General features: G+C 42.9%; 1 protein-coding gene across 2 annotated transcripts in view; it reads right to left on the bottom strand.

The window, feature by feature from the left end:
- Positions 1–21,811, bottom strand: part of LOC134489035 (laminin subunit beta-1-like) — a 75,889-nt gene that overhangs the window by 47,134 nt on the left and 6,944 nt on the right. For both annotated transcript variants that reach the window (XR_010067072.1, XM_063291448.1), the window contains exons 2-11: positions 21,358–21,418; positions 12,715–12,890; positions 11,262–11,385; positions 9,472–9,545; positions 7,851–8,039; positions 5,907–5,970; positions 5,094–5,296; positions 3,211–3,331; positions 2,370–2,558; positions 1,022–1,201 (exon numbers count right to left, since the gene is read on the bottom strand). Coding sequence is in view for 1 of the 2 variants with exons in the window: in XM_063291448.1 (XP_063147518.1) it covers positions 1,022–1,201; positions 2,370–2,558; positions 3,211–3,331; positions 5,094–5,296; positions 5,907–5,970; positions 7,851–8,039; positions 9,472–9,545; positions 11,262–11,385; positions 12,715–12,890; positions 21,358–21,418 (1,381 nt within the window). In the remaining variant the exon portion in view is untranslated. The remainder of the gene's footprint in view (positions 1–1,021; positions 1,202–2,369; positions 2,559–3,210; positions 3,332–5,093; positions 5,297–5,906; positions 5,971–7,850; positions 8,040–9,471; positions 9,546–11,261; positions 11,386–12,714; positions 12,891–21,357; positions 21,419–21,811) is intronic.

Here is a 21,811-nt window from a genome sequence, read left to right as displayed (position 1 = left end):
AAAGGAAAAAAGCTAGAAATCGTGGAGTTCTGTTTAAGTAAATACAGACAGAAGGGGAAAAAAGGCTGCCTAAGCGATACTGGAAACTGCACTGATAAAGCCTGATTTCTTCTTTAAGCCAGTGGGCACATCTGGAATTTTGAGAGCATGTTACAGGCACTCTCAAAGAATGGCTGTCATGGTGGGTATGGCCAATCACTCCCGTTTATCTGAAGGCAAAGAAGGACTTCACTTTTTTTTGTCTTCTACAAAACCCCTCTGGGGACTGCATGGGGCCCAGGCCCCAGAGGCTTTGCTCAAAACCTAGATTAAGCCTGATGCTGGTACTTCACTCTGCAGCATGCTCACTTCTTTATCCTCCTTTTTAAAAACTAAAGCAATGCATCCTTAGCATGGGTCAGCACACTGCATATCCCTCTGAGTTGGTGGGATATGAGCAACAGGAAGCATGCTGGCTTGCAAGATAACCTCTAGATTAAGAGATCCTAGCTTGCACAGAAGAGAGCAAGCACCCTTGGGCTAACCTGGACAGTGGTTGCCCTTCTGGCACACTGGCCCAAATGTGCCAAAACTGTCTGGCATATGGTCTGGGTATGACTAAAGTTGATAATCTAGTTTATACCTTATCTATGTTACCTAAAAGCCTTATGAGGAAGCCTTGATTGACCAAAGCTGTGATAGATGGTGGAGGTCAACATCTATAGACCCATCTGGTGAAGATCACAACAGATGGAAGATTGAGACTTGGAATGTAAGAGGATTCAGTGGGAGTGAGCATAAATAGATGAGTGAAACGAAAAACAGAAAAATAGATATACCGCCCAGAGTTGCTCTTTGAGTGAGATGGGTGCTGACGAAATTTGAAATATAAATACAGTATTGCATACCTATGGAATTAAGAAAAAGGGGAAGGAGGTAACTATCCTACAGTTACTGTTCTCCACTGGAACTCAAGGAGTGTGGTATGGAGCCCCTGTATTCTTGCAGCCACAAGGTGTCCCCAGATAGTCTCATTCCTTACGTTGGCAGCCAAGAGGATCATCGAGGCTCAGTCCATAAAAGGCTTCTTTGCAGCTGTCACAACGCCCGCCTTTGACGTTCTCTTTGCAGCGACACTGCCCTGCAATCATGCCCAGCACTGCATCTGTGTGACTGTCACACACACCTCCATCCAAAGAGCCCACTGGGTCACAGTCACAGGCTAGAGGATGAAAGAGAAAAAGTGTGTGCGGAAATTAGGAAACCAGACAGTCAGAACAATGCCACACCACCATTCATTTCATTTGCAGAGCATGCTGAAGGCACTGTAAAACCAATCCTCACTAATGGCAACTTCCAGAAGTAGCTATTGTTTGTTAAAATCTCTCTTCAGGCTGGAGCTGCTACAGCTTCAGGAAGACCGGGGGCTAAGTTTGGGCTTTACAAGCATTCCTAAGAGTTTCTGGATCCCTGCTGAAACTGGCCAGTCCACAAAACATGTGCTAGGAGGAAGGGACATGACAAACAAACATGCTGGAACATGAATTCTGGTTGTGCCTGGTGCACAGGAAAAGCAAAACATTAGTTCTCTGAGGATGGCCAGGAATGGATCTTTGCATTTTGCCATGCGTGAGCATAGACTTGACACTGGCACATAGGACTCTCAGCTTTCTGGCCAACCGAGTATTATGCAGGGGTGGCCACCATATTGACTTTTCTGACCCCTTCCCTGAAGACACCCCTGGTGTTGATGAATCAGGAGCCCATGGAAAGAGAATCCAAATGGAGACATTGTAATTCCAGGTGTTTGTTTCAACCAGAAAGCAGGGATATGTTTCTCTTCTCATTTATCCACACTGCTATTACAAAATGTTAGGAGGTGGGACAATTCTAGCCAAGTTCAAAAAATGTAGGAAAGGTAATAGATGAATTTGAATCTTTTGCTGCAGATACCTAGATACATGCAGTGGGAGAATCAAATGCACAGACCATTCCATACAGTATTCCTTTCTACTGGGTTCTGACAATTTATTATATAATTTGCTTCAAGTCCTTTCCCCTGGAGGGAAGCTGAAATAATATCTGACAAACAGCCGTGCCCCTTATACAGATCAATAAATCCTGGAAGTGCTAATGAATGAGGATTCAGAATCAAGGAGCCCCTGATTGCTGACAAGTCTAGAAATTGCTAGCAATTTAAGTCATGGGAATTTAAAATAAGGATGAAATTTGGCCGATGAAAAAATGGAACCTTTTCAGTTTTGCAGACTGCTTCCCAAAGCAAATGACAGAGCCATCCATGAACAGCCACGTACAGATCCAGATTACTTCCTCTTTGCTCCTGTGATGTACAATCCCATAGAGTGACGAGGAGAAAGTGACATACTTACGGATGCATGCGGTTTTGGCCCTGATGTCAGCTAGTGGGTTGCGGTAGAAGAACGGCTTGCAGATCTGGCAGTGGCGGCCCATGGTGTTATGCTGGCACTCATCACAGACACCGCCACTGGAGTTGCCCGTGGCCAGGTACACGGCTATATCAAAGTGGCACTGGTGGGAGTGTTCGTTGCAGTTGCACTCTGGGGTGAAGGCAGGAAGGCGGGTCAGGTGCCTGCATTCCACTCGTGTCCATTCTCTTCCACAGACCCCCACCCAAGACAGTCCCCTAATCTAGCAACATTTATTCCAGTAGAGCCCAAATAAACCATGACATAGACCAGTGTTTCTCAACCTTGGCAACTTTAAGACGGGTGGAGTTGAAGTCCACCCGTCTTAAAGTTGCCAAGGTTGAGAAACACAGACATAGACTAACCATCATCTGACCTGGACTTTTGGGGCTCTGAATTGTCTCAAGCCATGCCAATAGTGGTGTTCCCCCAGACCAAGGAGTATCGCAAAGGAGCAATTCAGCCAAGATGAAGGAGCCATCAACTGGAGCAAAGAAAGGTCCAGGAGTTTTGCAGTGGGGCTGGATGGCCATCCAGAAGAGGAGGCTGGCTGTCCAGATCTCAGCCAGATGTGAGATTCAGAATACTATCCAGTTTAATAAATCAGTTAAGTGCACCCATGGTTAAACCTTTCCAGGGCTTGTGGCCTTGGCTATGCTACCACATCAACCCAGTGATGTTACCATATGCTACACAGAGACTGATCTGCAATGGCTCCCATTGCTTTATGGTGCGATTCCTCACCACGCCATGCAAACACAGTGACCTAGCCCTCACCCCACACCTTTGCAAGCATGTGGATTGTGGACCTCAGCTGGACTCCAGGGCAAGTCCTGATAGAAATCCTTGCAGAGCTCACAGTTGAGACCCTTGGTGTGGTGCTTGCAGACACATCGTCCATGGATCTGGAGCAGAGGAGACAGATATAACAGGCTTACAGGGCTTTGCACACCAACTAGCAGGAGAGCAGAGTGTCTCTCAGCCTGGAGATACTTTTTTAAAAAAGCACAAATTCCTGGGTGCAGAGAACTCCCAATACAAGCTAAGCTCACATAAAGTTCATGTGGTTATCAGCATATGGTCAGAATCTGCAAAACCCCAATCCTACCACAGATTCTAGATGTGGCTAAAGAATTCACATATCTTGCTATTTTTTAAAGAGTGAGTTCCTGGTCCTGATATTTGTGAAAAATAATAAGCCTGAAAAGTCTGTTTCGAATTTGTGCCAAATCTGGATGAAACTTTACTGGGAGGGATATTAATTTCACATTTCCATTAGGGCTATGCATGCTTCAAAAATGATTCAGAAAAGGTGCTTCAACGTGCATGAGAGCATGAGTGTGCCTGGAAAAGACACAGCTGACATTAAAGATGAGGCTGTTTTGATGAGTCCAATACCCTGATCTACCAATGTGCATTCTCGTTGCCCTTTAGCATTCTACAGGTACAATTCTTTTTCCCACCTCTATTATTTTGCCACCTAATCAAAAATAGTACTTCTGACAAAGGGGCTGTTTTATCAAAAGACAGTGGGGGTTGTCAGTGTTTAAGAATTAAAATGCATACCTGATTGTTTTTTGAAATGTGGTATAATTGAAACCAGAGCATTTTTTTACTAGGTCTTATGGACAGCCAACTAGAAAAGACTCATGGATGATTGGTTTTATACATGGTAACTAACAAGGCTATTATATGCACAAAGATGAAAAAATACAGAAATACCCATAACGGAGGAGTGGACTGCGAAGATGGTAGAAATGGCAAATTGATCTGTTTGATTAGGGAAGGAACAATAAGTACTTTTATAAAAGACTCGAAACCCCTTATGGACTTTTTGCTGAAAATGGGCAAAAATGGATTGGTGATTTTGGGATCTACTGATTAAAAAGGGTTGTTTATGGGAAGAAGGGAACCCATGTTATGTAATTTGGGAGGGCAGAAATGGTAATAACCACATTTTTAACTGCTGCAAAGAAGACTGGAAGTTGCTTTTTTAGATCTTTTTCTTTTTCATACCCTTTTCCTTCTTGACTTTTACTGTTTTTCACTTTTTCTTTTATCGTTTCATATCTTTTTCTTTTTTCTAATTTTCTCTTTTCTGTTTCTGTAGTTTTTAACCCTGTACAAAATTCTTTTTCAATAAAATTTATATTTGAAATGTGGTATAACTGATTTCTACCGGAGGATTTACACGTTTGGTTAACAGACTAGGGAACTGGTTCTGTAGTGAAGTGGTTACTTACAGGCCCGCAACTAGGGTCTGTGTCACCTGGGGCAAACATGGATTCTGTGCCCATTTTGGCACCCACCCAGTGCACATTTTGGCACCCCCCCCCCAGCACGGCGCCCAGGGCACATGCCCTGCTTGCCCCCCACTAGTTGCGGCCCTGGTTACTTAGCTTGGAGCCCTTTTTCAATGGTTACATTTTGTCATTAGTCCCTGCACTGGAGGACGATCTATGCCAGTTTTTTTCAACCTTGGCATTTTAAGCTGTATAGACTTCAACTCCCAGAATTCCCCAGCCAGCAAGTCCACAGAGCTTAAAGTTGCCAAGGTTGAGAAACACTGATCTATGCTAATAAAAGGGCTCAGTTTCATGTCTTTCATATCTTGCCATTTCTTCCCATTGCCCTGGTCTTCTCCTCGCCTCCCACTGGGCAACTTACCATGCCCTCAACCGGGTTTGCTGATCCTGTCAACGGGGCACACTCGGAGGCATGTCCATAACAGAAGCAGCTCCCTCGAAGCACCATCTCATACACCGCATAGTAGTATTTCTGTAATACTTGATATCGTGAGTCTAATAGATTGTCTCCCAGAGTATGCAGCTTTGTGAAATTCACTCGCAAGTTGGTGACACGTAACAAATCTGGGCAAGAGAGGGAATTGTTGGAGCAGTAATTTAGCTTTTAGAGATTCTTCAGCCTTCCCCCTTTCTATCTTCTCTGTTCTTGGCCTTTCTCCCTCCTTCTTGTTTAGGGTCACAGTTCCAAGGTAGAAAGCACAATAATACAAACTATCCTTTCCCATATGTATCTTCTCCAAAGGTGTTGAATAAAAATTCCCATCATGTCCACCCAACAGGGTGTGATTGTCCAACACATCTGGAGGACATCCTGAAAAACTGGCATATACAATACTATGTTACTGTAACCTACAAAAAGCCCTGTTAGATTAGCTCAAATGCCAATCCGGTATGAGGTGGTCTTCCTTCTAACAATGATTACTTTTATTTATTAAACTGTCCTAGCCCTAACCTTAACTCATTCCAATATCTGCTTGCTTGGGGCACGACTTTGTGGTATATTTTTTATTGTACAGCGTCCAGGGCCCCCCTTTTCAGGGGAGATGGGCGGTGATAAAATTTGAGAAATAAATAAATAAATATCTAAAGCCTTGGCAACATTTTTCAACCCCTGACAACATTTCTTTTCAATTCTCAGAAGCAATCTCTTCCTTACTTCCTGTTGCAGCCATACCTTGGATTTCCTGGCTGTAAGGGTCTTCCACTTTCACAGCTGGGTCTAGTACCTTGAAAATCACCTGCAGAGAGAAGTTAAGAGACATATACCTAAGTTTTTCCTAAGAGCATAAAGTCATTGGGTTTTTTTTATCACGATAAAAAATGTCCAAAGAAAAGCAGTTAGAGCAGGGCCTTATCTAAATTAAGCAATGACTGGGTCTAATAATAATTAATCATGTTAGTAGTGAATAAACAGGATATACCAACAGTTCTTTTTAAAAGCTGCATTATTTCAGCACAGCTACAAAACCCAGCAAGTCATAGCACTGCCAGTATGAAAGGGGTTCTCATACTTAGTGGTGCCATAAGCCACTGAATTTCAAATAAGATTGACCTTTCCCATCACCTTGATATCACAAATGCAGAAATCTCCCCTAAAAACACAACTGAGCTAAAGTTAAAATGAGCCCTTGAGAAGTGCAGTGGTTTTGAGATGGAAAAAAAAATCTTCCATATAAAGAATTTGCTTGGAGCTGAATGGCATATTTTGATAATAAAAGGTTAAGAAATTTGGTGCCAGCTGCTTTACTCAGAACTGAAATCAGGAGAAATTGCTTGATATCTCTCTGGTGTGCAGACAGGGAACGAATGAATGCTTAGAATATTTTTCCTTATTTCAGCTTGCACCTTCTTTTAATATTGCTGATATAGTAGGTAAACAGAAAAAACAGAACAATTCTAAAGGTTTATTAGTTAAGAGGCATAAACTGGAATCCTAAACTGCTTAGAACTGGGCTGATATAATACAATTCTTCATTAAGTCCTAAATTCCTGTATTTTCCCTACCATTAGAGCAACTAAGTCCAAACTTTACATTTTACCTGCTCTGGCTGGACTAGTCAGTTGTCCATAAAACCTGGAGTGCAGTTCTGTCAGGTCTATAGCTTTCCCAAAATATCTAACACCCAATCCCTGTCAGCTGTTCTCCAGGTTTTCTTTCCTGCTCTTCCTAGATGAGCCAGTTTGTCCAGGCACAGCAAGAAAAATGTGAAGTTCTGCCTTAGCTGTAATTTGTGTAACAATTTAACAAGGGATTCTCACAAACCAGACAAAACTGACCGTTTTCCTTTAAATGGGTCGCATTCCCATTTAAAGTTCAGCATTCCCATGGCTGCTGTTTGATAAAATTTTAAGACTAGATCATAGAATTCCTGTACCTCATCCAATTAGCCCAGTGTTTCTCAACCTTGGCAACTTCAAGGTGTGTGGACTTCAATTCCCAGAATTCCCTAGCCAGCCATGCTGGCTGGGGAATTCTGGGAGATGAAGTCCACACACTTAAAGTTGCCAAGGTTGAGAAAATGAGTTAGCCCCAAGAGATTCACCTCACAAACCAAAATAGACTTTACGGCTTTCCAAATTCATTTCAACAGTTGTGACTGTCTGCATTCATACCCATAATCTGAGAGTCTACATTCCTATCTGCTGTTTAAAAATTAGTTTGAACACTACATTGATCTTTCCATTCCATGGACACAGTAAACTGCATTACGCTGAATCAGACCATTACTTTTTCTTCAGTCTGTATTGTCTACACTGGCTGGCAGCAACTTTGAAAACTCTCCCAGTCCTTACCTAAATTAAATCTCAGATATCCTGCCTGCAAACTATGCTTGCCATCCAATTGTAGCCAAGTATCTATTTGTATTCTAATTCCATTCATCCTAGTCCAGAGAGACAAACTGAGCTATGAATGAGCAAGCATTGTCTAGAACAGCAGGGAGAACAGTGGTGAATGTGGGGAAGGGATTTTAATCTGCTCAAGTAAATAAGAACTGACTGCTTATCTTCCCTAGGTTGACCATATAATTGCAGAGAGACAATTTGCTTGTCTTCCACAAGGTGACATTGCCACACTTGCATTTTTTTTTTCATTCTACTTCCACAGAACAGCACTGACTTCACCATGGCTGGAAGGCTCAATCTCAGAGTATCGCTCGTCACACATTGCTTGATTGACATGTGTTGGGATCTGAGTAGGGACAGCTGGGAAGAGCTTGGAGCAATTGAAGGCAAAGTAGCGATAAACTTTCCAGCTTTGCCCAAAATCTGATGAACGCTCAATGAGCATTGCTGCTGGACGGAAAGTCTGGAAGAGAAGGAAGAGAGGAGTGAACTTGAGAAGTTTGTTGCTAATTTCCTTGTTCACCAACAAGAGATAATCTCCGTATTAAAATGTCCAAAATTTAAATGAACACCAAAGCAAGTCAGATATTTGTGAACAAAAGAGACTGAAGTTTCTAGATGCAGATTTGATTTTCACTCACTTTTTTCTCCAAACCTTCTGCATATTTTCCATGGCATTACAGAACTATATGGAAGAGTTTCTGTGATTTGCTTCAGAATATAATACATTTTTATTCTACCAGCATTTCCCTTACATGTTTCCTCCTGTGGAACACCTACAGGACCTGCTAGAGAGGGTTGAGTGACAATCTGTCATTAACACTCTGCTGGATCAGATGCTGCAGTGATCCAGGGGGTCTCTGTGAAACAGAAGAGGAGAGCCTCTCATGTTTTACTGCTCTCCCCAGTCAAGTTTCGAATGATGATTAGACCCATCTGGCCTTCTGGTACAGCATCCCTCCTCCCAAAGCCCCAGCTCACGCTAGAGGGAGCAACAGGTGGATGTTTCTCCCATCCCCAGGGAAATCCACCAACTGTTGTACTTAACCTGCCCTGCAATGAACTGTTAGGGCAGTTCCGCTCACTGGCCTCCTTACAAGGCACCGTTGAGATCAGCCTCAGGAAAAGAGCAAAGTTACGCTAACTCGGTTTGTGCCACTCATGGACTGGAGGACCCCATGTTAAGCTGGCTCTTCAAACATGCACTAGAAATAGCTTTTCTGAGGCTCTCCAGATGTGCTGGAATGCAAATCCCAGCATTCCAAGGCAGCATGGCCATTGACTTGAAATGAGGGAGGATTCCGAGAAGAATCAAGTTGGGGAAGACCACTCTAGGTTTTGTGAGTAAAACATTGGGAAGAACTTTATTCAACTGAGGAAGGAAGTAGTGAGGAGGCTGATGCAGAGTAGTCGAAGATTCTTCGCATTGCACCACGTGATACACCCAGCCTAGATTAAAAACAGAAACTCCTACTGAGCTGGATAGCATTTAAGTGCCAACTTAAAGGTTAAATATATTATTGTATTAACATGCATGATTTTCATAAATGCAAATAGCCATGGGATGTGTGCATGGAATAATAATCAAGTGCGCAGCAGGCAGGGAGGTCTTTAAACGCTTCCCTGCTTGTTAGAGTTTTTATGAAAATCGCTTCTCTGAAATGGGAGATGAAATCTCCCATTGGCGCTAAATTTAATTGGCCCAGAAACCAAAGTATTTGCAGAAAGGCACATTAATTTACAAACTGAAATTTTTAAAAACACCAAAAAAAAATTATAGCTAGATAGGAAATTGTTTATTCAGTATTTTTCTCAAGTACATTGTCTACCTCCTGTGAAAGCAAAACATCTAATACCCATTCTAGTGCATCTGCCTAATCATAGTTCCTCAGTACCTTAAATTTCATTATGAGGTGAGTAAAGTGGAATTCAGCTTCCAGGTCCAAGCGGATGCTGACCTGCTCTGCACCTGGGGAGGGACAAAGACAGAAATTAGACCTCTTTCAAGAATTCTGCTCAAGTAGTCCCAATACCATGTAATGCTCAAGAAGGCAGGAACTTGCTATCTAGCACCACCCTCCTTTTTCCAACTGCCCTCATTTCACTCATCTTCATGAACTGAAGGGTGAAGTGAGGAGTCTGCTTTGTCATGGCAGCTCCCCATGTGACTGAGGACCTTAATCACTCAGGATTCCAAATTACGCCTGGAGATTCCAAGAATCAGGTTCTCTTCAGCAAACATGCATCTTCTAACACAAAGAGGATGGCATAGTGGGATGACAAGAATGTGGCAAAAAAAGATAAATTTAGATAGTGTGTCCCCATTTTCCCTGGTCACGTATGGAGAAAAAGTCCTCCATAAAGCTTTGATGTAGCTCTCATCATACAGTGCATACTGAGAGAGAACGTTTCTCAGATACAAAGGATGCTGCCACCAAGTTCTCCTCAATTCTTAATCGTATGCCTTGAGATAATGCCTCGGGCTGTGACCAGCTTTCCCCCTGAAAGGCTTGAAAAATACGCTCACAAAGCTACAGATACATTTATCTTTCTACTGTTCTGCTCTGGCTTCTGCAATCTTCTCCATAAGGCTTCAAACTTCTGAGAACATTGTTCAATGAGAGACCATAGGAATCAGCATCCTGGAGAATGTCTATCAGTGTGGTTGTTAAGAGTTGAAACCACTTGATGGCACATAATCAATGCTTGTTAAATTTATATTCTGTCTTTCCTCAGAGCAGTGTATTTGGGGATCTCCATTCATTTTATTTTCAATCTTGTAGCATAGGTTGAGTCAAGAGAGAAAATAATTGGCTCAAAGAGTTCCCACTGCTGAAATTGGGCTCGAACTGGTCCTAGTTCAACTTCTTAACCATGACATGATATCGACTCCTACAAGTACAGTCCCCTGTAGTTCCAGTATGGCCAACAGTGAATGATACTGGGAATTGTAATTCAGCAGTATTTGAACAGAGACTCAGTTGGGTGTAGTGGTTAAGGCATCAGGCTAGAAACCAGGAGGCTGTGGGTTCTAGTCCCACCTGAGGCACGAAGCCAGCTGGGTAGCCTTGGGCCAGTCCCTCTCTCTCAGCCCTAGGAAGGAGGCAATGGCAAACCATTTCCAAAATCTTGCCAAGAAAACTGCAGGGACTTGTCCAGGTAGACACTAAGAGTCAAGACTGACTCAAAGGCGCATCTCTATCTATACATCTCTATCTATATCTAGCTATATCATCATCTATATCTAATATTTTAAACAGCTGCAAGTTCTTCACCCTTCCATAATGCCTAACTTAGTGCTGCTTCTCAACAGTTTCCATGCATTGGTACTAGTCTTGCAATCTGGACAAAGAATAAATCAGTCCATTTCAGGCATGGAGTCTAAAGCTAAATAAGCAGTGGAAAACATTGTGCAATCTCTTTCTTTTTCAGTTCATGAAGAACAGGGCTACCAGATCTGGACTTCAAAAGTCTGGGTGGCCACGAGATGGCAGCAAATATAGTGGTGCCAATGTAAGGGCCCCCTGGGCTTTTTCAGCCAGCCGAGATCTGGCAGCACTAATGATGCAAAATGTCTTGCTGGAGAGCAACAAGACCTGGATATGTTTTATTTTTTGGAGTTGCTGGAACCAATGAGGATGAAAAATTAGCGTCCGTAACTTCCAAATTTCCCACTCGTTCTTACCATTCTCAGACTGCCACCAGGTCTGTTCACCATTCTGGCCACTAAGGTAGATGACATTCTCAATGCGGTGGCTCTCACGGAGGGAGGGTGAGCGTGAGTCACAAGTGAAGCATTTCTCAGAGTCCTGTCAAAAGAATCACGCCGGATTAAATCTACAGAAGCACTGAACCTACTCTCAATGACCTTCACAGTGTTACTGGTACCTGTAGCTGAAAGAGAAATATATAACCAGAGGTATCATCTATGGTCTGCAGAGAGCGGTCTGCAGAGACAGCTTGATGCCTAATGCCCAAGATGTAGCCCACAGATTCCGACCAAAGCAAGTGTATGTATCGACTGCGGTGGCTCTTTCTAGTCACTCACTGCTGCCTGAGCCAGCCCTGTAAGGAGTTCTTTGGTTCTGTGTTTAGCTGTCCTATGTGAAGAACTATCAGAACTGGATTGGGAGACATCTCAGTAGGGTCTGGGTTAGCTGTACCCTATACCTTGCTGGCTACTAGAACTTATTGGCCAAGAAAGCTTTTTTTCCCCCATCCATTCAATCATGTCCAGCTCTCAGAGACTGCCTGGACAAGTCCCTGCATTTTCTTGGCCAGGTTTTTCAGAAGTGGTTTGCCATTGCCTTCTTCCCAGGGCTGAGAGAAAGTGACTGGCCCCAACGCACCCAGCTGGCTTTGTGCCTAAGGCGGGACTAGAATTCACGGTCTCCCGGTTTTTAGCCGGATGCCTTAACCACTACACCAAACTGGCTCTCTAAGAAAGCTATAGAAGGTCTCTTAACTGGACTGGGAGAACTTTAATTCTGCTCTGTTCTTCTCCTCCAACTTTCCAGCTCTTGTCCCCTGTCTTCAATCCTCTCTCTAACTTTGTGCCTCCAAACTCCTCCCCCTCCTATTTGATGAAAGCCGGCTGGGTGACCTTGGGCCAGTCCCTCTCTCTCAGCCCAAGAGCCAATCAGGCGTGGTATGAGAGTTCTAGCCCCGCCTTAGGCCTGAAAGCCGGCTGGGTGACCTTGGGCCAGTCCCTCTCTCTCAGCCCAAGAGCCAATCAGGCGTGGTATGAGAGTTCTAGCCCCGCCTTAGGCCTGAAAGCCGGCTGGGCGACCTTGGGCCAGTCCCTCTCTCTCAGCCCAAGAGCCAATCAGGCGTGGTATGAGAGTTCTAGCCCCGCCTTAGGCCTGAAAGCCGGCTGGGTGACCTTGGGCCAGTCCCTCTCTCTCAGCCCAGCTCACCTCACAGGGTTGTTGTGGGGAAAATAGGAGGAGGAAGGAGCATTTGGTATGTTCGCCTCCTTGAGTTATTTATAAAAAAGTAATAAAGGCGGGATAGAAAATAAATAAATATAAATAAATAAATAAATAAATAAAATATTGCTTTCTATAGCTAGCCCAACCCCATTTTTCTGTAGCTTCTGAGTACGACTTGTGTCATCACAAGTTCTCAGCTAGTGTTACCTGCAGATGGCTGACAATGCAGTACTCCTGAGGCTCTTCCAGGCCACATGTTGATGTAGTGCTCAGGTTCTGGGCCCTCCCAATGAGCAGGTTTCCTGTGGCTGGGTAACAGCTTCCCTCCACACAGCCATGGTATAAGTCAGGCTCTTCTGTGCCCTGAACATCAGCTATCTGGCCTGGTCAAAGGACAAAGAAACAACAAAACAGCCCCACCCAGGCCATTTGAAGACCTTAGGAAGTACCCTGGCATTGGGGAAAAGAATAATAAAATCCCTTCCAAAAAGACCAGTACTTTATGTCCCCTTTCCCACAAAGAAACCTATTCATTATTAGTAATCGTGTCAAATGCCTCCAACCTGGTACCTCCAAGCCAAAAAACATCTCAAAAAAACAGAGATGAAAACAAGCTACCTATTGTTCCAGAAAGGACATATAAAGGCTAGGTTTGCAAGTCACAGAAACCCTTACTTACTCTTCTCACTCACAAGAATGTTAACAGATTGCAAATACACCATATTTGATTGCTCCTGCTTGGCTCTTCCTGTCAGAGGCTAACCCCCCTGATCCCCAAAAAGTCAACAAGCAGAAACCAAGAATAAACCATGGCTTCTTACTCTGGCATGTTAAGGGTTCCCATATCCCAACTGGCCCATCCCAGTAATCATAACCAAAATTTAAGCTTCAGGGCTTGTTTAGCGATTGCCATTGGTTAGACTGGCCAGCTAGGAGCAACTGCTCTAGAACACTGTTCATTCTGCCTTGCCATGAAATACAGATGTGCTGTTGTGAAATCCTAGAACTAAAAGCAAGTTCGACTCGTGAGTTACCATTAGGCATCAGTAGAAGAAAGCAGATCATGAATTAAGTAGCCTACTGATTCTGGGACTGACTCACAGTAGAATGCCTTTTAGTTCTAGAGGGAATAGAATGAAAAATAAAACCTTATTTTGTATTCCCTTACCAAAGGAAAAGCTAATAAGTGTGATTTTTCTCTCTATACACACTAATGATCTACTATGCATATACTGAAAATTAAAATAATAAAAAAAACCTACATTGGGGAATTCTAACTCCCCCAACCTCTCATCTGCAAATGCTTGCTTCTGGCAGCTGAGGAGGTCAAGCTACGTGGACCACAGAAGTTTACTCATTCTCTGGGGGTACTTTCCACATACGATGTGTTCTTGCAGTGAATTCTAATCTTCATCTCTCTTAAAATCTAATGTCCATAATGGAATTGCATGATTAGAATCCTAAGAAGAACCAGTTGGGAGTGAAGTAGGAGGCAGAATTCCACATGGAGGACCATGTGTACCTATTTCATCACCTTTCCAGGTTGCCCAGTTTTGTGCCACCCATTGTGCCATCTGTCCCATCTGTCCTACCTATGATTAAAAAGTAGTACAAATTTCAGTGATTGTGACTGTTATCTGTATTATTGTTACTCTATTTATGTAATTTTATTGTATTTTGTGTCTACTTTTTAGTTTTATTAACTATAGGTTTATGTATTTTTATTGTAGTGTTTTCTGGCCTGAAGTCCATAATAAAGGTTTTGATTTGATTAATCTCATCACAAATATGCCTTGGCAGTGTCTCTTTTCTGCCATGTCCTGATGTCGCTGCTTTCATCTCATCCCCAGTCCATGTAAGACAGTTCTTTGTTGTTCTTAGCTACAAGGTATATAAAACCTGTTACGCTTGACCACACATTACACTGCAGGTAAATTAAAGTGACCAGCAGGGCCGCAACTAGGGTCTCTGTTACCTGGGGCAAACATGGATACTGTGCCCATTTTGGCGCCCCACCAGTGCTCATTTTGGCACCCCACCAGCGCAGCGCCCGGGGCATGTGCCCCGGTTCCCCCCCGCCCAGTTGCGGCCCTGGTGACCAGTAGTGGGTAAAATCAGAGCAGCACTTACTGGCCATTTTGGGCAGATGTAGTCTAGCCCCCTGCCATGCAGGAATCTACTGGTACAGCATCCCTCACTGATGACTATCCAACCTTTGTTTAGCATCTCCACTGGAGGACAGTCACCACCTCTAAGGGAAGTCTGTTTCATTGATGGACAGCATATACCAACAGGATTTTTTTTCTTGTCTAACCAAAATCTACTTCCTTCTAAGTTAGATCCATGTTTTCTTGTCCTGCCTTCTACAACAACTCCAACAATTCTTCCCCATCTTCTACATAACAGCCCTTCAGATACTTGGAGGCAGCTATCATAACTCTCTGCATGAGTCCCTGAATTGTTTGAGCTTCTGGCTGATGGATTACTGGCATAAGTTGGGCTGCACCCCAAAGGACTCAGATAAGTGTATTCACATGGCGAGCTACATCAGGAGGGCTATAAACTGAGTCCTGGGGGAGTTGGAGACAAAGCCTGATGTAAAGACTTCAGATAAAGACTTGAATACTACAGAAGGAAGTAGAAGTGTTCTTCAAATGGTGTCTATTAATTCACTCAATGAATATAGTAGAAAGAACACTGGTGCATAAAGTTCATGGACTTCACTGTCTATACTTTAATGCTGAGTACATGAGAAATAAACAGGATGAAACTGAACTCTTAATAAATGAAAGCAAATATGACTTCTTTTATTGGAATATAGTAACTGAACTTCAAAAAAGTGAATTTTAATCACGTCAGATCTATGATGACTAAGATTCTGGGGCAGGAGAATCTAATGGAACTCAAGATGGGCTGGATTTCATTAAAAAGAGATACTAAAATCATAATTCCAAATAAATGGAATGAATTAAAAATGGAACAGAGCAGGAGACACCAACATGTCTAGATAAAAACTTAGTCAAGTTCTGAAAACAAAACAAAACAAAACAAACACAAACCAGAATGTTGAAAGAAGGATAACTCACCAAGAAAGAATAAATTTAAGCAGGCTGCAGTTGTAAAGATGGTATTGAAAAAGGCTACAACTCAAAATAAGCTGACATTAATGAAGAATTCTAAAAATAACAAAAATAACTTCTTTAAATAGATTAAATGAAAAACATCCAGTGAACCAACTGCTCTGTGAAGATGGTAAAATGCTAACAGTAACAGAGAAAAAGCAAAGCTGCTCATATCTGCCTTAGTCTTCTCCAACAAGAGGATGTACAGTAGTCCTTGCTTAACAACCATTTGTTTAGTGATGATTCAGACTTACAACAGTGCTGAAAAAAACTACTTGTGACTGGTCCTCGCACATATGACTGTCGCAGCATCATGTGGTCACATGATTGCCATTTTCAACCTTCCTGGGTGGCTTCTGGCAAGCAAAATTAATGGGGAACCACATGGTTCGCTTAAATGCCCATGGTGATTTGCTTAATAACTGCCATAAGAAGGTTGTAAAATTGGGTTGGATTCACTTAATGACTACCTTGCTTAGCGACCAAAATTCTGGTCCCAATTGTGGTTGTTAAGCAAGGACTACCTGTATGTTCCACCAAGCAATTATGAACACCAGGAGGAAAGGATAGGATAGAAGCCTGAGACTGATACATAAACATCATCTTGAAATATCTATTTATTTCCGATGAGTTTAAATCTTGAGGATTAGATGAATTACATCCTAGGATACTGAATGACCGAAATCCATGAGAACTGGTAAATGGATACATGATTCAGAAGGGGCTGATTTGTCCTTACTTTAAAGAGTAGGAAAAAGAGATAAGGAAGAAAAGGGGAATCCATGGAATTGCAGACCAGACAACCCGGGGAAATTCTAGAGCAGATCATGAAGATACTGATTTTTAAGCACTTTGAAAACAATGCGGTAATTATCAGAAATCAGCATAGACTTCTCAGGAAGCCTTGCCATCTATTTTGTTATTTTACTTTATTTTCTAATCAGGTAGTTCCAGTTTATAAAACATGGGAATGCTGCATGCCTAAGTTATCTTGATTTCAGCAAAGCTTTTGGTAAAGCACCATCAGCCTGATTAGCAAGCTAATTAAGAGTGAGCTGGATGGCCTGAAAATCAGGTGGGCAGCTAGCTCTCTTGAACATCATGCTCAAGGAGTGCTCATTAGCGCTCTATCAACAGTGAAGTATTGACGGAGTGCCCAAAGGTTCCCATACTTTTCAATATTTTTTATTAATGGCTCGAATGAAGACATGTAGGGAATGATTATTAAATTCTAGATGACACAAAATTGCTTGGGCTAGCTAACACTCTGGAAGCCAGAATAAACTTCAGAATGATCTTGCTAGGTTAGAGAAAATTGCTGAAAACATAATGAAATGTAACAGAGGCAAATGCAAAGTTCCTCCTTTACATAATAGAAATCAAAGGCACAGGTACAGAATGGTGGATCTTTAACTTGGCAAGAGTACTTGAGAAACAATCCAGTTGGAACAGTAGTTGATTACACACTGAGTAATGGGGCTGCGAAGAAGTCAAATGAAATTTTAGGCTGCAACAATAGAAATATGGTTTCCATGGGAAGCAATCATTCTGCTTCGTTTTGAATAGATCAGATCCCACGTCAAGTGCTACACCCGGTTTTAGGCACTGCACTTCAAGACGGATTCAGTGAGGATGCCTATGAGGATGAGGAAGTGAGGACCAAGTTCTAGTAGTAACTCTCAGCTGATCCCCAAGATGCTCACATGTCAGGATCAATGCAAAATAATAAGATACCTATGAATACAGTGAAAGACTTTGTATTTCTAGGTGCAAAGATTACTGCAGATGCTGACTGCAGTCAGGAAATCAGAAGACACTTAATCCTTGGGAGAAGAGCAATGACCAATCTCGATAAAATAGTTAAGAGCAGAGACATCACACTGACAACAAAGGCCCGCATAGTTAAAGCAATGGTGTTCCCCGTAGTAACATATGGCTGCGAGAGCTGGACCATAAGGAAGGCTGAGAGAAGGAAGATAGATGCTTTTGAACTGTGGTGTTGGAGGAAAATCCTGAGAGTGCCTTGGACTGCAAGAAGATCAAACCAGTCCATCCTCCAGGAAGTAAAGCCAGACTGCTCACTTGAGGGAATGATATTAAAGGCAAAACTGAAATACTCTGGTCACATAATGAGAAGACAGGACACCCTGGAGAAGATGCTGATGCTAGGGAGAGTGGAGGGCAAAAGGAAGAGGGGCTGACCAAGGGCAAGGTGGATGGATGATATTCTAGAGGTGACGGACTCGTCCCTGGGGGAGCTGGGGGTGTTGACGACCGACAGGAAGCTCTGGCGTGGGCTGGTCCATGAAGTCACGAAGAGTTGGAAGCGACTAAACGAATAAACAACAATGAATACAGAGTCTCTTGTGTTTTCTCCTAACGGTAATGATGAAACTGTGAATCTAAACACAGGCTTTGATGGAGCCTCTTCTCTTCTCAGTCCCCTGAAGGACCCCTTGAGAACTGAGAAAGAAGAATTCCTTCTCCTCCTGCAGCTTCATGGGAGGACCTGAAAATGGTCTGTCCCGTGTTCAAGGCTGTGACTCACTGGCACAAAGGATGTCTGTCCCATCAGAGAAGGCCTTACCCTGCCTCTGATCCTATCAATCCTCAGTCAGCAGGAGGAAGCCCGAGTGGGCCATGACCATAACACTGAGCCCAGTAGGGGTTTGGTAAGACGTTAAATAATAAGCTACCCATTTCCGATCCAGGCAGAGAGGCTAAGGAGGCCGCCAGTATTAATTCCTATCGTAAAGGTGGGATGAATCAATTCAGAGCCATCCTGTCACTGCTGCTGGAATTTTCCCATAGGAATTTAGTACGAAGAAAGTAGGTCACAGGACTGCTGGATCTGCGGAGGGCCGTGTGGCCCATTCACGTGTCCTCATGCCACCAGCTGTTTGGAGATTACTACTCCTTCTCCAACTCAGCCTCAAAACTCAGCCTGTTCTCTGCCTGCTGCTTTTTAAATTATTATTAATAGCTAACCTGCCACCTCCGAATCTTGCCAATCATTAACCCACACAACATGGCTGCCCAGCCAGAGACAAGCCTCACAGATTCCAGAGGGCCACACCTGCACATACAGGGAAGTTAATTTCTGAAAAAGGAGGAGGTCAGACTGCTTGGAAGCCACACCTGCCATGGAATGTCTTTCCGTGGGCCTTAAATAGGGGCGAAGTTCCTTTGTATCCAGCCAAACCTTTTCTTGAGAAGGTGGGGGGAACTTCATCAAAGAGAAAGTGTAGTATAATGTTAAGGCGTTGTGTTAGGATCAGGAAGATCCAATTTAAGTCTGCACTCAGCTATGGAAGTTTGTAAGATCCCTTTCCCTGTATCATTATTTCTCAGTTCAACTTACTTCACTGAATTATTGTTGTGTGGGTAAAATGGAGGATGGGGTACTATTTAAGAGGCATTGAGCTTCCGGAGGATAAAAATCCAACTAACAATAATTTCTATCAGTGTCAATTTCAGAAGGGCAGTAAAAAAACCCTGTCATTCTAGATATATTGGACTGCTTGCAATTATTCAGAGGGGATGCTTTCTACATGCTTAATAGCTCCCTTGTTTTTTACTTCATACGTTTGAAGGTTAAGCTTCATTGTTGATAACAATTTGTGGTATTTATCTGTGGGAAAGATGGCTGCTGTTACAGAATGCCCTCATCATACTTTCTCAGAAAAGCACTGGAATATGAGATGTGGGAATCATTAAATGATCAAGGAAGGTTGTACATGGATATATGTTTGAGAAATACCAGCAGAGATCTCAGGATCCTGCCTTGAAACTTAGGAAACCATTATTTTTTTTAAAAGAAGGTGGTTCTAACCAAGGCTGCAACTGGGGGGGGGCAAGTGGGGCATATGCCCTGGGCGCTGCGCTGGGGGGGGCGCCAAAATGGGCGCGGAATCCATGTTTGCCCTGGGTGACACAGACCCTAGTTGCAGCCCTGGTTCTAACGATATGCCAAATACATTTGACACATAGCAAGGATGATGGATAGAGTTTTTAGGCAGATCAGGGTCCAACATCCTCTAGGTCAGTGTTTCTCAACCTTGGCAACTTTAAAATGTGTGGACTTCAACTGGCTGGGGAATTCTAGGAGCTGAAGTCCACACATCCTGAAGTTGCCAAGGATGAAAAACACTGCTCGAGGTTTTAGGGATTAGGCACTGAGCCACAGGCGTCTACTGTTGGCGTTAGAGAGTTCTGGTGCAGCTGTAGATAGATCTGGAACAGAGCCAGCTGCTTTCAGAACTGGTGCAGGTTCAGCCTGACTAGAATCCTACCAGTCCTTGCTGTGCCTTAGTTGGACTGGTGATGGGCCTCCAGGGCATGACTTGTGCACAGGATTCATCAAGGCATGTCATTGCATGCATGCCCTTACTGAATGTGTTGGAAAACTGACAGAGATATGAGTTACAATCAGACAGAAGACACTTTGTCCTATGGGCAACACAGAAACCTTGGCAGGTCACTCTATGGAGCAAGTTGTTGCCATTCCTGGGAAGCATAATTAAGACAATATCTTCTCATACAGGTCTTTTTTAGCCAGCTCTTGGGGTTTTGTTCCACTGTGATTTCTAGAGAAGGAGATACAAGGTAAAATCCTCTTCTTAAGCTACCTTTATCTCTGTGGCTTATGTATGTGTGTGTGTGTCTGTTTTTACAATCACGCAAACATGCATACATACTTTTATATATACTACAACTACTACAGAGTTGGTTTTTGTTTTTTTCCCTTTGAGTCAGTCTTGACTCTTGGCAACTGCCTGGACAAGTCCCTGCAGTTTTCTTGGCAAGATTTTGGAAGTGGTTTGCCCATGCCTGCTTCTTCCTAGGGCTCAGAGAGAGGGACTGGCCCAAGGTCCCCCAGCTGGCTTTGTGCCTAAGGCAGGACAGTACTCACCATCTCCTAGTTTCTAGCTTGGTGCCTTAACCACTACACCAAATTGGCTCTCATTATGGAGTATGCATGGTGCAAAACCATACAAGTAATCTTTGAATCTTAATGTTCAGATACATCTATTTGAAAATGATTCACACAAAGCATTTTTTCTGCCCAGAGTTTTTGCTCTTCTTAGATCTCAACACACATGACTATCCATGATAAGCAAAATCTGAAATTCAGCAAGACACTAACAGGAGCTGAGCCACAATCAGCCAAATCACTTTTTCATATCTATTTTGACTGATAGTGACTCTCTCAGATATTCAGATAAATTAGTTAGACTGGATTTAGAGTCTTCTGCACGCAAACCAAATATTTCAGATCAATGGTCCATTCTTGAGCGGAACTGGACATTGTAGTGTGTATTGTTCCAATTTACAGCAATAATTCTGGGTATATTTATTACTGAAATCTTCAATGCGTTCCCTAGAGTTTACTTTCTAGAAAACAGACCTAGGCCGATGCCCTCAGTAAATTGTCAGATTCCAAACAGACCAATAATTCAGTAAGCCTGCAAAAAGGAAGAATGGAGAATTCCAGCTTCCCAACCCATCTCTGGTGCTGCCCCAGAAAGACAAACAGCACCTGCCCAAATGCCCCAGAGCTAGGTGAAATTTGGCAAGCTTGCCCAATCACAAGCTTAATGTGTGGCCAACTAATTGCATCCACCCACAGAATAACAGGCAAGCAGATGTCAAGACTGCTCATTCACAAAATACTCGCCTACAGGATTTGGCCCAGATCTCCAAGGACAGGTCCTGTGTCAACACTTACCCCAGAGAATCAAGTAGAACAGCAGTACCATTGGCAAGACAGAGAATTTCAACATTTCAACCTATAGGTAAAAAGAAACAGAAAATTAAAACCCAGACTTTTCCTGTCTGCCCTAACTAAGAAAGGTGTAGGGACAGGGGCTTCTATATTGGTGAGAAGAACCGGAACTAAGTTTGTGAAGGGCCAAAGACAAGTAAACATGTAATTTAGAATACCCGAGTGAAATGCTCCTCTCCCTGGTGAAAGTTAGAGAGAAGATCGGCACATATATAATATTTTGTTACGAAATAAAAACTTATTTACAACTTTAACTGCATGAAATACATCATTTATACTTTATAAATGCACATAACAATTTCATGGCGTGTTTATTAAATTGACAAAGCAATTTTATGTGTGATTACTCAAGAGATCCAATCTGTTCAGTGAAGTTTATTCACAAGTTACACGCATC

This window comes from Candoia aspera, chromosome 2 (genome assembly GCF_035149785.1).
Source record: "Candoia aspera isolate rCanAsp1 chromosome 2, rCanAsp1.hap2, whole genome shotgun sequence".
In the NCBI taxonomy this organism is placed as follows: Eukaryota; Metazoa; Chordata; class Lepidosauria; order Squamata; family Boidae; genus Candoia; species Candoia aspera.
The sequence above is the reverse complement of the archived record's forward strand: the minus strand, read 5'-3'. Positions and strand labels throughout refer to the sequence as shown.